The sequence below is a fragment of the Arachis duranensis genome, chromosome 6 (genome assembly GCF_000817695.3).
Source record: "Arachis duranensis cultivar V14167 chromosome 6, aradu.V14167.gnm2.J7QH, whole genome shotgun sequence".
Taxonomy (NCBI): domain Eukaryota; kingdom Viridiplantae; phylum Streptophyta; class Magnoliopsida; order Fabales; family Fabaceae; genus Arachis; species Arachis duranensis.
Window position 1 is genome coordinate 14836909 of NC_029777.3, and position 16753 is coordinate 14853661.

A 16753-nucleotide genomic window follows, 5' to 3' on the forward strand; every position below is an offset into this window, starting at 1 on the left:
GAGTGATTGTTCATTATAGAGTTTTTAACTTAGTATTTAATTTGTTAAAAAAATAATATTTAATAAATTTTAAATATTTAAATTTTTATTTTAAATAATAAATTAAATAATTTAAACATCAAATAAAAATATTATAAAATTATCCAACAAATAATATATAAAAACTCTTTTTTTTTTCTCTTCGAATTGTTTAAGTAATTCAGCTCTTTCATCTAGTTATGCTCATTTTAAACAAATATTACAAAAGTTAAATTCCAACCATATATATTTCATCAGGTGAATACTCTTACCTTTATGTAAATTAATAATTAATAATTATGAATTTATTTAAATATGTTAAATAATTTAACAATTTTCATTTAATCACTTGTGAGTTTTCACCGTTTCTTTAGCATATATATATATATACCTGTCCACCAAGGGTTTTGGTGACGACACTGTTGCCCCTTTCATTTTTCTGTTTCGATATGGTAACCCCTTCGTTTCGGGCGATGTTTGTGACGTCTTTGCGGTCAACAACACTGGCTCTTTGATTTTTTGCAGCCGCAGATTCCATCATGGCAGCAGGGCCACCCTTTCGAGTTTCTCCGAGAATTTGGCCTTCCACAGATTGCAGTGTGGCTGCGTCTCTTGGGGTGATAGGCTGGCGTGCTAATTCTCCAGACACGCTGAACACTTCCCCATACTTGATTGCTTCATCCTTATCTCTCCGTGATTGATGCTGGCTCATAATTATTATCCAGATATTATATACTAATAACTTTCTCTGCCTATATTTCACCTATTTTGTTTTCCTTCATCCTTACTTTTTCTGCTGAAAATGGTCACCTTTATAAGAGGAATTGAAGTGGATAACTATCACATTATTCTGCACACATATATAGAATTATATATTTTATATTATTGTTGTGGAAATTTTAATAATATTAGACATAATTTTTATAATTAATTTTAATATATATTTAATATAATTAAAAAATTTATTACATGTTTTTTAAATAGAAAACTAATTCTATTTATAATATATTTGTTAATATTTTAAATTTTTATAATTAAATGGTAGTTTACCAAATTTACTAATAGACCCTAAGTGTTACTGTGACTTATTATGCTTATTATGCAGTGTTAATTAGCTTTCTTCTCAGAAAGGATCAAATTTCTTTTAAAGAAGTCCATCCTATAAATCTCTTTTATGTAGTTCGTTGCAGTCAAACAGTGGGTTTGACCGTTAAGGAGTTTCTAATTTTATGACTACGAACAAAATTCACGTGAGTCTATGTAAATTCCAAAGCAGAGAGCTACAATATAGGAGTTGAATTTCCATTTAGGTGATCAAATTTAAGGGCATTGTTTGCCTACTTAAACTATATATTATTCTAAATATATTCGTATACCTTCCCAAGAAGATCATGAACTTATAATTGAGAGTGTTAGGAGTTCATAGGTGTCGTGTGATGGTGTGGTTAGAGTAAGCGGCGACCGAGAGCATTTGAATCGCATGCAGCAATTGAAGACACCTGGTGATTGCTTGGCAAATTCTCATTCATTGTTTCATATCCTAATTCATGACTCATCACTTCTATATATAATAAATAAATGAAAATTAAAATATATATAAAAATTTTTGTCTATTAAATATATATTAAATAATATTAAAATAAATTTTGACTTTTTTATCAAAATTCAAGAACATCTTAATTTTTTCTAAATTTCAATAGCGGTTTATATATTTTACATACACATGTGCATGAAATAATAAACTATGAATAATAATAAGAAGTTATGTTTTTTTTTATTTTCTTTCTAGCTATTTATTATCCTTGTTTGAGTGATATCATTTATTATTGTATTAACAAAATTTTGTTTGTGGGGACTGTTGGGTTTTGCAACAAAAAGGATGGAATAGATCATGTATATAAGCATGTTAATGTGATGGTGAAGCACAACGTTATTCCATCCTCAAAGGTTACGTGTAAAGAAGGCAAATAGGTGAAATCTATTGTGCATTACATGGCTGTAGTGTATCAGTGTATTATTGCTAGTGGTTTGGACTTTGGTGCAGGGATGATTTGATACAAATACTAGTGGATTTCGTTATGGATATAAACATGACAAATAGAACTGAAATTTTAGATAGTATTATGGTAAATGTGATATATTGTATGTACTAATTTGTATGTGTAAGTTTACATGGAAAAAAAATTATAATTTTTTAGTCAGAAAGGAAGTTTCATTATTATTTTAATTATTTATTAACTATATATTAATTATGAATTTATGATATTATTCATTGTATAATAATATGACTCAATCTCTTAAAGTTAAGATGGTTGTTTATCATTTTTTTTATGAGAAAAAGAGGATTGAATATTGAAGCTAATTTTTTTTGGATATGACACTTCAATTGGTATAACGCTGTGTTATAGAAGTTAGGGGTATTTTATATTATTGTGACGGCAATTAATTGACGAAAAAAATTACACGGTCAAATTTGTTAGAAGTGAGAAGAGACATAAATCGGACCGTTCAATTTGTGCTGGACATATATTTTTTTTTGCAAAGAAATTGGATCCGTTGATTTCAAGCTTACAGAGTGAATTTTTTTTTTTTTTGGTCCAAAGAAATCGGATTCATTTATTTTTAGGCTGCAAGACAAAATTTTTGTTGAACAATGAAATTGAATCCACCAATTTCATGTAAACAAAATTTTTTGGCGGGTCATGTCTCTAATCGGACTATCTGATTTAAGTTTTAAAAAAAATTGAACTATCAAGAAGGCGGTCGGACAGTCCGATTTCAGTTTTATATATATCAACTCCATAACCAAGCTATCCACTTCATCTTCTTCTTCTCACACTCTTCAAATTTCTGGAGCTTGTCTCTGATCTTTCTCTTCTTCTCTATTGTTTGAAAAAGATTAAAACCAAAGTTGAGAGTGTGCAATCTGAGTATATTATCATGGATGATAGAGTTATGTTAAATGTGTATTATCATGATCAAATTTTATTACAAATATCTGAAGGAGTGAAATTTGTCTGTGAAAATCCATTAGATATTATAATTCGATTCACACTATCATTTGAAGCATTAAAATGTGTGATTTGTGAGATGATGGATTCTCAAATATCTAGGAGAGTATCGTGTATTTTGTACAGATATCCTATATCTGTATTTGGTGGGTTCGTTCAATTTTAAACGAAATATGTGACCAGTGAAACGAGCATGCAAGAAATGTTTTCAGTGTATCTTGAAAGTCGGTCCTGAATATCGTTCATCGAACTGTATATTGAGTTCGAGCAACCTGCAGCGGACCGAGATATTGAATTGGAAGATTACAACAGTGATAGCGAGGAAGAGTTTGAAAGTAACTATGAGGTCGTTGATTCGGGTGCAGACGAAGATCAAGCTGACAATGCTATGGCGGCAGATGTGGCGGATATGGCAAATGCACTAGTAAACCAGTAGTCGTTTGAGGAGCCGACTTTCATGCGGTCATTGGATTTGGAGGCCATGCATACACCGGAGTTTTCTCAGTATATAAATGTAGGTATGTAATCATTTTAAATTATGATTTATACGTAGGTTTTGAGTTTGAGACAAATATTTAAGGCAACGATAAATACGTAAAATATAACATATAATTAGTAATTGTTTAATTTTTAATTATCAAGTAAACACGTATGTTGAGAAATTTAGTATTTTGCATTCTTGTGTGATTATTAATTTATTAAATAGCATTTATCGAAATATAAATTTTGTGGCGTGTTTGCAGCAGAGCTTCCTGTTATGACGGATGGTGAATTCACCGTGGGAATGGAATTCAACTCTAGGGAGGCAGTAATTAAGGCGATGAAAGATTATACCATCCGTAGAGGTGTAAATTATCGGGTGCATGAGTCAAAACCAACGACATTCTATGCTAAATGTACCCAGTATGACGCAGATTGTGATTGGCTGATCAGGGTTAACAAAATGTCCAGGAAGTACTGCTAAGAGATAAAGAGGTACAATGATAGTCACACTTGTACTAGAACTACCATTTTTCAAGATCCGCACGCTCCCAGTTATGCCATCTAACATCAGACAATTCGTTAATTAATTTATTTATTATCATACATATAATCTTAATAAAAATTATTACTATATTAATAACAACTTATAATAATTAATTTATTATCACACGTATAATCTTAATAAAAATTATTTCTACAATAAATTTATTAATAACAATTAATAATAATGTTATTAATAAAAATTCGGATGGCAATTAAAGCCCAGTGCCTCACCGGCTTCGTGGTAGAATATTCAGAAGATCAGGAGGAAGCCTCCACTACGTGGGAGCTATACGTAGATGGATCCTTCAACAAAGTCGGAAGTGGTGCGGACATAATATTAGTCAACCAAGAGGAAACTCAAGTAGAAGTCTTCTTCAAATTTGAATTTCCAGCTTCCAATAACTAGGCAGAATATGAAACCTTGATTGCAGGGCTAAAACTGGCCGAAGAAGTCGGGACGACTAAAGTGGTCATGTTCAGCGACTCTCAGGTGGTGACCTCCCAAATAAATGCAGAGTATCAGGCCAAAGACCCCAATATGAAAAGGAACTTCGACAAAATATTGGAGTATCTCAAACGTTTCGCAGAGACCGAGGTCAAACACATAACTTGATATCTGAACAGTAGAGCAGATGCCCTCTCCAAACTAGCAAGTGCCAAGCTAGGAGGGAATAATAGAAGCCTGGTCCAAGAAACTCTCTGAGAACCCTCAGTTACAAAAACATAGGGCAGGCAAGACGTCTTTGAAGTATCCGGATTAGACCTCGGATGGATGAACCCACTAATTGAATACCTGAAATTCGACATCCTACCCAAAAAAAAGAGGCCAAGAAAATCCGGAGGGAAGCACAGAACTACACTTTTGTGAAAAATATCCTGTATAAAAGGGGGATATCAACACCATTATTGAAGTGCGTCCCGACCTCGAGGACAAAGGAAGTACTTGATGAGGTTCACAATGGTATCTGCAGAAATCATCTCGGAGCAAGGTCTTTAGCAAGAAAGGTCATCCGAGCCAGGTTTTAGTGGCCGACCTTGCAGAAAGATGCCACCGAATTCGTGAAGAAGTGTCGGCCATGCCAAATGCATGCAAACTTCCACGTTGCTCCCCCTGAGGAATTCATTAGCATAACTTCTCCATGGCCTTTTGCAAAATGGGGATTGGACCTATTAGGAACCTTCCTCCAAGCGCCTGGACAAGTAAAATATCTAATAGTGGGAGTATACTACTTCACGAAGTGGATAGAAGCAGAACCATTAGCCACCATTACAGCCCAGAGAAGTCGAAAGTTCCTCTACAAGAATATTATCACAAAGTATGGGGTACCCACTCCATCACCACTGATAATGGCACTCAGTTCACCGACTCTACCTTCAGAAACCTGGTAGCCAACATGCAGATCAGTTCACCTCAGTAGAGCACCCACAAGCAAATGGGCAAGCCGAGGCAGCCAACAAAGTTATATTGGCAGGGTTGAAGAAAAGGTTGCAAGATGCAAAGGGAGCATGGGCTGAGAAACTCCCTCAAGTACTATGGGCATATCGGACTACACCTCAGTCTGCTACAGGAAAAACACCCTTCCGACTTGCTTATGGCATAGAAGCCATGATACCCGTGGAAATCAATGAGCAAAGTCAAATGATGAGCTTCTACGATGAGGTTTGCAACGTATAGGGGCACAAAGAAGAACTCGAGCTACTCCCCGAAGTTCGAGGACAAGCCCAGATAAGAGAAGCAGCCTTTAAGCAAAGGATGACAAACAGATACAACAAGAAAGTCATTCGAAAAAGCTTCACGCCAACCGACTTGGTCTTGATTAGAAATGACATTGGAGTCAACAAGTTTGGGGATGGAAAACTTGCTGCTAATTGAAAAGGGCCATACTAAGTTAGAGAGGTCTTAGGAAAATGCTACTACAAGGTGACCGACTTGAATGGCACCAAATTACCTAGGTCACGACATGCTTGTAATATGAAAAGGTACTATAGTTAAAAGCAAACTCCACCCCCTGATGTACTCTTTTTCCCGCCTTCATGATTTTTTCCCAAAAAAAGGGTTTTTCTGAAGGGGGTTTTAACGAGGCATCAAAATGGAGACTAAGGGGCAATCATTCTTAACCCCTTGGTAGCAAAAAGTACCTTCGCCAATAAATAAAGATCTTTTGTACATCTCTTTAAATTTCATTAAGTTATTATCATTTTTTCTACGAAACGCGCCGACTTAACCTTGACAAAACGTAAAAATCCCATGCCCGACCTACGTAGACGGCAGGATAAAACGATGAGGTACAAGTCGGTGTAAAGAGGTTATAAAAGCAGATCATGATAACTCGAAAATGTTACGACCAACAAGTCAGAAAAACCGAGAAGAATTGAAAAGCATTGCGAAAATAACCTAAGTTATGAACAATTCAGATGGGGAAATTTGAATCTATGAGGAGTACAAAAAGAGATAAAGGGAAAATCATCCAAAATAAAGGCAGAAGCTGTCTCAAGTCCTTAAAAATCTAAAACAAACTTAATGCAGCCTGCCCAGAAAAAAGGGTTTTCCAAAAAGGTCAAAAGGGATTTTTCATAAAAACCTAACGAAAAATTACAAAAAGCATGAACACGCTAATTAATCTCAAAAACCCTTATCCAAAAAGGGCCAACATTAAACACAATTTTTGTTTACGGCCATAAAAGGCCAGAAAGAGTCATAAGCAAACCACCATAGAAACATAAATTGTTCAAAAAAAAGGGGACCCGAAGGCCGGGCCCCAAAATAGCCAAAAATCAATTAAGTGGAAGAAGGATTGGAATCACCAACGGGAAGAGAGGTCGGATTTGCAGCAGGGGAAGACGGAGCGGCCTCCTTTGTAGGCGGGGTCAGAGCATCTGAAGACGTCAGCTGGGACCCCTCTTGTAGATCCTCACGAGGAGGAGACTCCATAATCCTTTGTCCACGAGTCTTCAGGTCGGAGTCCGTCTCAGGATAAGGAGGAGAAACAATGGCCCCATTCACTATAATTTTATCAGGATCAAGAGGAGAAAGGTCAGATAAGGAGCGATAACTCCGACCTGTTCCTTGAAGATCCTCCAGGCCTCCTCCGAGCTCTCCGCCACGGAGTCCTCCAAGTTCTGATAAGCCTCTCAACCTCTTGCCAGCTCCTTCTTCAAGTCAAGGTTCTCCCCAAAGAGGCTGACATAATTTTAATATGCCTTCTCCTTAAGGCCTTCTGCCATGGCACACTGGCCCATCAACCTCTTCTCCCTCTTTTGGAGTTGGGTCCTCTCCTCCCTCAGCTCGGCGACCTCCTCCTTCAGCCTCTTCTCTTTCTCTTGATAAAGGAAAATCCTCCCCTCTAACTCCTCAACCTTTTGGGTAGAATCCAAAGAGTTAAGGGGAGTTTTGTCCAAAATATCAAGGAGCTTTGTGCACACTCCAGCAGTTTGAACACTCCTCTGAACCATAATATTAAGATGGTTTCGAATGAAAACATCATCCATAAAAATTTGAGTATAGGAAAAGATGTGATTCCAAACGAATTTGGGACCATCGAAAGTGGAATCCCCTGAAGAGGAGCCAGAAGTCTTGCATTTTTTCTTCTCGGGTTCAGGGAAAGAACAGACTGGGGGGATGGGAGGAGGAAGAGGAGAAGAAGAAGAGGAAGATACCAAGATCGGACGAGAAGAAGTCCCCAGATCACGAGGGGCAAGAGGAGGAGGAGGAGGAGGAGGAGGAGGAGCGCCAGCAGCCCTGGCAGCATCAACCCGAGCCCGAGACCTCTTCTTGGCCTCCTGAACCTTCTGGTAAAAGGTGCTGGATCCTTTCTTCACTCTCTCTGAAAAAGAGAAAAACAAAGAGTTAGACTACAAATCGGAAGGCTACAAGTCGGAAGCAACAAATCAAAAGATTACAAGTCGAAAGTTATCAAAATAATCAACAAAGCTACCTAATTGGGTCTGCACAAAATTTGGAGACCCCTGAAAAAACTTTTTGATATCCAAATAAGGGGCTCTTCCCCAAGCTTTTCGAAAGAACCCTACTATGGCCTCCTCAACTTCATCAAAATTGTCAAGGTTATACTTTTCTACAGGAGAAGCCTTCAGCCGGTACAGAGGAAAGAGGGGTTTGGAATCTTCATCAAGAAAGAAGTGAGGGTGACCCTCTACTATTAGAACTTTAAAAAAGAAATTCTTGAAGTCATGGAAAGACTCGTCAAACATAGAGAAAACTTTCCGACCTTGAATAGCGCGGAAAGACACCCACTGTTGCTTATTATTTTGCCCACTAAAGGGCTTAGTCAGATGAAAAAGATAGAAAAAGATCTTTAAGGAAGATGGGAAGTCTAGCTCTCGGCTTATGAGCTGGTAAATCCTCATAAACCCCCAAGAATTGGGATGGAGCTGTGTAGGGGCTGATGGTTTCAGTGGCTAAGAGAAGGAGGGGTTGAATCTTAGCCCTCTTTTTGCTTGATTACACTTTTCTGGTCTTTGAGGAGACTTTTCTGTTTTTGTCTCGTCCCTAGCCACGAGACTTTTATTTTTGTCTCGTCACTTGGCACGAGATAATTTTTTGTTTTAGCTCCTGTGCAGCAGAAACAGAAATGGAGTAGTAGAGAGAGAAAATTACACCCAGATATATCCTGGTTCAGCTACTAAGTGCAATGCAGCCTACATCCAGTCTCCATCAAAATAATGATGGAATTTTACTATAATCAACCTGATTACAAATTGTAAAGTGCTAACCCAACTTACAAGGGGATTCCCACAGAATCATGAAACACAACATAGATGAACAAAGGAACTCTAAGACATCTATGACTTTTTCTTTTAATTTTGCATCTCTGCCTTTTTCCACTCTATGGCTTTTTCATACAAACCTCACTGTTTGTCTTTTTCCATGAGACTCAAGACATGACAAAATTAAACAGAAAAATACAAAACAGAATACATTGAAGGAGAAGAAAATCTGTAAGCTTAGGTAGCTATGAGACTTCTGTACCTTGAACTCTCACACTTTCTCCTTGAATCAAACCGTGACTGTTCACCCTTTTTATAGAAGAGGAGAAGCCTTCACAGTTGAAACAGAAACCAAGCTTAACTTTTTTTCCTTCACACAAAACCGGTTCGGCCAAAGAGAGAGAGTAGGTAACCCATGCAAAATCCAACATGCAAATACCTCTAGTTCTTCCTTGGTCATCACTCTTCATCAATCCGAGCTCTCCATCCTTGGCTTGCTCTCCAAGATGTATTTCTGGCCCTTGATGCTTCATGATGATGATGACTTCATCTACTCCAATCTCTGCCTCTTCCATCACTTCGCCACTCTAGCTACTTTCTGTGGTGATTGAGCAGAATCAGAGACAAGCCATGCCTCCAAGGATCTCCTCCTTGCTGGCCGAATCTTCTTCTTTCTTTTTGGGTATGAAGAGCTCGAGATTACCTCACCAAATCTTACCATTTTTGGTGTAAATCTCAGCCACAACATACTTTTATTTTGTTATATTTTCTTGCCATCATCATGATGGTCTTGTAGTGTGTTCTTCCTTCATCTCGGTAGCTATGTATTGCTTCCATGGTTTCCTGGGTAATAACCGAAGAAGAGAAGGAAAGTGATGAGAGAGAAGAGAGAATGTGAAGAAAAGCAATCAAGTATGTTTGAATAAGTTAATTAAAATGAGTTGCTTTTACTTCCCTTGCTAGAGTGGCGTGTAGCATTAAACACATCAATCATGTCACTCATATTCTCTCTCTCATTTATGTTTCCAATGCTACCAAGTTAAAATTTGAAATCCATCCTTAATGAGAAATGGAGTCCGTTGGAAAGCACAAGGCAAATGATAACATTTTCTTTCCTGATGGATTTTTAGATCAAGCATTGGATCACTTAGCATAGATCATAGTTGGGCTTTGGAGCAATGGAGTTCATTCTGGCCCAATTAATATCACAACAATTTAGCCATATAATATAAGAAACATTAAGCAAGGCTGATTGTTAGTTTTGATTTGGGCTTGCAACATTTCTTTTATTTTTTGGCCAAACAAAATCTGCATAACAAAATTATTAATTAACATATGTTTAAATGAAAATCAAATTAATAATTTTGTAATCAATTATTTCAATAATGTTTGTTCATCATCAAAATAAATCTGAGTTTTCCAAACTCATCAGGGGCAACTCGGCAGTGATTCAAAACCTCCATCTCAAAATCAGAAAAGGGGAACAAAACCCCCAGGCGGGTAAAAAGACAGTCATACATAAAGAGGAAATGGGGGTCAAAGTCAGAAATTCTCCCAAATCAAACCCGGTCTTCAGGACTCGGAGCAACCAATTCATACTTAGACTCATCAGCCTCATCACTACAGAGTCTATGGTGGGTACGGAGGTCGGTAAGATAGTATGTATCTACTAGGGGACCCTCCTCAAGAACAGTGACATCTACCCACTCAGAAATGTGAGAAGTCATCCTTTCCAAATAAAAAGAAATAGGCAAAGACCTACAAAGAAAAATAAGAAAAGAATCAAACACAGAACCTCTAAGAGACAGGACGACTTCCCTCAAGGGCCAGAAAAACAAAAACCACTTGACCAGCATACTCACTAAGAAAACCAAGAAAATACAAACAGCATGCGAAATCTCCTTTAAACACAGAACAAAGTATCAACATAAGCGACAGAAGAGGAGAAGAGAAGAGACTAACCTTTGTTAATAAAAGCAAAGGGAAAGCAGAAAATGGCAGCAACGAAGCACTATGTGAAGAAAGGCTAAGAAACTTTTTCTCCTTAGAAAGAATAAGGATTCGAGGCAAAGAATTTCAGAAGACGAAAGAAAACAGAAGAAAGAGAGGGAAAAGAATTTATAAACACACCAGGGGCAAAATGGTAAAATCAGCACGTTCATTAAAGAAACGTGCCGTTACCAATGTAACTGCTCCCCACGTGTAAATACAGAACCTCTAACGGATGCGACATTTTGATTAGACGCGACTTTTGAAAAATTTAAATCACGTCGGTTTCAAAAATCACGTCGGTATCTACATCACGTCGGCTACAAGCCCGAGTTCAAATACTCGAGTCCAACTCATAAGCAAAAGAGATCGGACTCGAATATGGGCACTGTTCATACCCTGGCCCAGCATTAAGTCTCAGGTCCAAATGAGCCAAAAAGGTACAATCCAAAGATTGGCCTTCGCTACTTATCGACCTCCTCAGAAGAGGTCAGATTCAACACAAACTCCACTTTAAGGAAGTCAGGATTGATGATTAGCTGGCAAACCCTTATTCAAATAAGTAACTGCCCATAAAATCTCTCAACCCACTTCCAGGAGCCATATCCCAACTTTCCTAAGATAAAATGACGGTTATCCCCCTTAAAAGGTAGAGCTACACTAACGGTGGTTATTGGTTCACCACTATAAATACACTGTCACCCCTCAGGTATATTTAAGTTCCAATACTCTCTAAACCTGCTCAAATCCCTTGCTGACTTAGGCATCAGAGTGTCTTTGCAGGTACCACCCCATTCCTTCATACACACAAGTCGGACGGCGGCTCCCAGACACAAATCGAGTCGGAGACCACCTCCTCTAGACGTTTGAGCCAACCTCACAAGTCCAACCCATTAATCTCTGGTTACCCAACGTAACATCACTATTATTTTAATTAAATCAAAATATTTAAACATAAAAACTTACATAATTAAGATGATAAATATAATTAGTAATGTAGAGTTTTATAGCGTCTTTTATTCTCCTTCTCCTTTACACTGTTAAAGGCTAATGGTCTAAATTTTTTTTTTGGTTCGAAGGTCTGATTTCATCAACAATGAAAAATGAAATAAGTGGGGGTTGAAGGTGGGGTTGGGGACTTGGGGTGAGTGAGAGAAGGTTGGAACGAGAGTGAAAGGGATGAGGTATTCACCAGGAAGTATACAAGCAGGAGGGTTTGGGGTGCATACATGTTTGACGCGTGGCTGTGATGTGCAAATCGAATAGTCTAATTTATGTACCTGTCATTAGGGGTGGAAAAAGGTCAGGCGGCCTGCCAGGGGCCTGTAGCCGGCCTATGTTTGGCCTGACCTGATTTGTTATAAAATAGACACAAGTTCAAACTCTTATAAAAATCTTATTATGTTAATAGACCAGATCCAGGTTCACTAATTAGCATTATTGGCCTGTTTTAAATACTTTAAAATTTAAACTTTTTTATAAATATTAAATATGACATATTATATATAAATATGTTTACTAAAAAATAATATTTTTAAATAATATTTTTATTTTTGTAAAAAAAATTAGCAGACCTTTTAACAGGTTTCAGGTCAGACCAGTCTAAATAACATGCCAGGTTTAGTACTTTAAAATAAGCCTATAATAGGACACAGGCCATACTTAGACCAATTGACTATATGACAGGTTAGACCTATTAAGAATAAAGCCTGACCTGACTTATTTCTACCCTTACCTGTCATGTTTTTAATCGGACCGTCTAATTACTATAATCTAAATCAGACCGTTCAATTTTTTGGTCACTCATATCCTTGTGAAGTCTCTGCACTCTGTTATACTCCATATGTATCCCAATATCAAAATAAAAAAAAAACAGAATATTGAAGGTAAAAAATAATGAATGCTAGTTACTTATTTTATTTTTTCAATAATATAGCAATATATCCACATAAGACCTATTTTGTTGTTCCTCATTGGTATCCACTATCTAAAGTCCATTTAACACAAAATTATAGAATACATAAATCAAATTCAAATTAATAAATTGGATATTTTCTTCTTTATTTTTAGGGTTTAAGGTAAAGGAATGAGTAAACAAAAGCTTGGTCAAGAAGATGGCATGACATTAGGCATTGGTTCGCCTGGTTACATCATCTCCATTGAAAGCAAAATTAAATTAAAGTTCAAACAAGCAAACAAAAAATATCTAACTTTATTGGCCGAGAAACAAGGAAGTATGGGGGGCAAATATAGGATAGCAAAGAGTGGTCGTTTTATATGATGAGTGAGTGAGTAGAGTTGAAAATGGCATGTTTTGTAAATAGTCTCAAAACCTAAGTGCAATTTGGCAAACACTGAAAAAATATCAATATATATAATACCACTATTCACTGTTCTCTTCAGATCCCTATCAAACCCTCTCTGTACCTCTTCTTCTTCTTCTTCTTCTTCTTCTTCAAGGCCACACCACCAACCCCTCCTCCGATTTACCGTGGCAGTTCCATCTGAAACAAACACACGACCAGCTCCAACAAAACGGAACAATCACCGACATCTACCGTCACACTCTCTCTTTCAGTCTTCTAAACTTTCATTTCTATTAGGTAATTTCTCTCTCTCTCTCTCTCTCTCTCTCTCGCTTCGTTCACTTTGAAACAAAATTGTTCATATCCAAATTCCAAGTTCTGATCTTTTTATCCGATTAAATCATTTCCGGGTTTTTTGCCCCCTTTTCCCCCCAACTGTTTTATTAGATGATGATTTACTGTTCGCTCATTTTTAATTTATTTTTGTTTTCGTTTCTATGTTTTCAGTGTCTGAAAAAGCTTTTTGTCTCTGGTTCCGATTCGTTACTTGGGAGATCTGGATCACTGAGATTCGTAACAATCTAGGGTGGTTTAACAAACGGGGTTTTGGATAAATTGCATGTTCAGTTTTGGATCCACTTAGTGGAATAAGATTTGTGTTGGTAATCGTGGCGACAACGTTTGGTTTTGTGAAACACTCTCATTTCTCGTTGGTGCTGTTGTAGCAGTGAGATCTAGTGGAAAAACACAAGTTTTGAATATCTGTGAATTTGTGCTCTTTTGTGAACCATGGAAACGCTTGTTGTTGTGGCACAGCATAGGAACCAATTCCACAGGTCTAAGACCCAAGGCCATGCTAGATTTGGTCCTTCTTCTCCTTCTAGGGATTTTAGGGGCATCAATTGTAGAACTTTTCAAACTGGGACTGGTATTCTACCAACACCATTGAAATCTGATACTACTTCACCTGTGACCAAAATGACATCTCCACCATCACCTTCCCCTAGAACACCATCTACTATTGTCCCAGATAACAAACCCCGCAGCAAAATTGCCACACCAAAGAGTGCCCCAGTTGCTATCAATGGCAAACCGTGTAGAAAGCTTGCTGATTTCAGTGAAGGGCATCATTTTCCTGGGGGAAGATGCATTTCTCTCTCAGAGCTTTGGGCTGGACCTACCTATTCAAATTCGCCGCCACCTAGTTCATTGCCTATCCCGAAATTCTCAGTTAGGCCAAAGAGGACTGTGTCCCTTGAGCTGCCTCGGTCGCCCCCTGAGATTGAGCTGCATCCGGTTGCCAAGTCTGCTCCCTCATCTCCACGCAGGGAGCATTCCCCTTCCACCAGAGACATCTTTGCTAATGCTGATTCTGCCACGAAGACCCTGTGTCGAATTCTCAATCTTAACTTGGATGGGGAATGAGGTTGAAGGGGAAACTGGTTTCTTGTAAATATGTTTTTATTTTCAGTGAAGCTGGGTTAGTGTTAGATGTATATAGAGTGACCAAATAAAAGTATTTAGCTTTTGAGTTTGTGTAGTTTTCAGTAGTGGTGTGATGACAATGTTGATCGATGGCTGTGGTGTGGTGGGTCAACAATCTCCAGACTTTTGGGAATTGGATCAAGCTTAGTAGTGGAGAGAGGTATTCAAGGCTCTTATGGGGGGCACAGGGTTTACTATGACTCGTGACTCAGGTGATGTGGATGGAAGCTTCCATCAAAATGGTTGGGAAGAAGCTGCCATGAAAATGGTTGGGAAATTATAGAAGTTGAATGATGGTAACTGGTTGGAGTGGCTTGGAATGGAATAGACTTTGGTTATACGGATCCTGAAGAAAATTATATATTCCAGCATACTCATGGTTTCATGTTAGATATGCTTAAAAGCATAATCTCCTCGTAGAAATGGTTAACTTCTAAATTGACATAGGATTTAGTACCCTTTTTATACTAGTACATATTGTAGGTTGTAGAATTTCGAGCTTGCAGAAATCCTTTAGGCCTCTCAACCTTTTCTAACATATATTTCAATATCATAGGTGATCTAATGTTTAGATATCTAGTAGTTAATCACTTTATCTGCCTTTCTTACTCCTTATTTCATCGTGTTTTCCTTCCTTCTCCTTTGTTTTAGTAGCTAGATAATACTCTCTCTCTCTCTCTCTCTCTCTCTCTCTCTCTCTCTCTCTCTCACCTTGCTAGTTAGTAGTTTTATTCCCCTGCCTACTGATCCTCCTCTTCTAGTTATCTTTCACTTTTCCCCTTCACAATCTTTTCTGGTTTTTTTTCAAAGAAAAGTTGGAAGGGTTTTCTACTTTAGTCATAATCTTCTATAGCTGACTGCTTTAGTTTTTTAGGGTCAATCCATGTTACATTACCTGTTAGCAATATAGTAAGCCCTTGATGTTCTTCCATTATTCTGCCTTTGGTAAATGCTTCTTTCCTTTAGTCTTCACTCGGCTTATCTTCCATGGAGAATGTTGATCATACCATGCCCCAACATCAAGGTAAGATCCTACTTTGTGATCATTTATATTCTGCTTTAATTGTTCCTGCTATTTATTCATTCATCACTGCTAATGATAAATCGTTTCAATATGTGAATCAGGTTGGCGAAATGGCATCAATGCTGCTTTGTTCGAAGGTGTGGTCATGGCCTTCCAAAGTTGTTAGTTAGAATGCAAATCAGTTCAGTTCTTTGTTTTGTTTTGTGTTTATTTATGTGCTTTATAGTTCGATAATCCTTTGGAAATAGAGTTTGTGACTATGATATCTATAATGCTACTATGTTGGTATCTGTAATTCTACTATGTTATTATCAGAATTAAGTACTTATTATTTATATAGCATTTCTTGGAAATCCATAACATCATGGCTTAAGCATTTTGATAAAGGAATTATATCACTATGATTCGGTGTTGATAAACCGAAATAAACTCTTTGACTGGTATTGATGTATATACCTTCTGCACGAGGAAATAAAAAACGGTACAAAACAATAGAAACTGAACGCCAATTAAGGTTCTGACCTCATTAATTTATTGGAGTCCGATGAACAATACCACGCACTTCAATTAACTAATGGATTTTGGATTTTGCTAGTTTGTGCTACAAGGGCATGAGTTAAGAACACCATATAAGAAAATGTTTTATAAAAGTTGAAAAAATGAACGTTTTCATATTTCTAATGCCTTGAATATCAAGTATTAAAAGGTTTTTATTATTATATTTTTATAATGTATTTTTAGTGTACAAATTAACTAAATCTTTATTTAGTATGGTAAATGACTTAAAAAAATCAAGGTTTCTTAACGGAATGACTAGGGACGATTTTGAAAGGAAAAAAATATTAGAAATGACAAGTCTTGGTGTCGAGCCAGGAGGATCCAAGCTAAAACCCAATTGTGTTGATGCGATCCAATTTTATTTTTGAGCCAAGTGACACGTGTCGTTGGGCCTAAGTTGATACCTTAAGGGGTGTCGTTGGTAGTGTAATAGATAGACTTAGTGGAGTTTTGGGCTTTAGTCTTGGGCCTAGTAGGAACAAGTGTCTTATCCGTTTTAAATGACTCGAATCCAATGAACTATAGATCAAATGACATCATTCCTCTTTCTCTACTTAAAGATCTTAGGTTTGAGTTCCTCCAGTCGTAATCGATTGAAAATTTTTTTTTCT

The 16753-nt window shown here is 37.2% G+C and overlaps 2 protein-coding genes and 1 long non-coding RNA gene across 3 annotated transcripts in view; 2 read left to right on the forward strand and 1 right to left on the reverse strand.

Annotated features, from left to right (window-relative positions):
* Positions 1–806, reverse strand: part of LOC107493001 (late embryogenesis abundant protein D-34) — a 2106-nt gene extending 1300 nt beyond the window's left edge. Inside the window, exon 1 of the mRNA XM_052251270.1 lies at positions 410–806. Coding sequence (XP_052107230.1) covers positions 410–730 — 321 coding nt within the window. The 5' untranslated portion in view covers positions 731–806. The remainder of the gene's footprint in view (positions 1–409) is intronic.
* A 12356-nt stretch (positions 807–13162) lies between these two features.
* On the forward strand, positions 13163–15212 carry LOC107493014 (uncharacterized). Its single transcript, XM_016114097.3, has 2 exons — positions 13163–13372; positions 13583–15212. The coding sequence occupies exon 2, from the start codon at positions 13865–13867 to the stop codon at positions 14498–14500; it is 636 nt and encodes a 211-aa protein (XP_015969583.1). The 5' UTR covers positions 13163–13372; positions 13583–13864; the 3' UTR covers positions 14501–15212.
* Positions 15213–15223: 11 nt separating this feature from the next.
* LOC127748553 (uncharacterized) lies at positions 15224–15919 on the forward strand. The gene is made up of 2 exons (XR_008010651.1): positions 15224–15584; positions 15686–15919. It is a non-coding gene; the product is annotated as an uncharacterized LOC127748553 (long non-coding RNA).
* The last annotated feature ends 834 nt before the right edge of the window (positions 15920–16753 follow it).

Bases quoted from the DNA above. Each gene is read 5' to 3' on its own strand.
- LOC107493014 (XM_016114097.3), top strand. From the start codon at position 13,865: ATGGAAACGCTTGTTGTTGTGGCACAGCATAGGAACCAATTCCACAGG.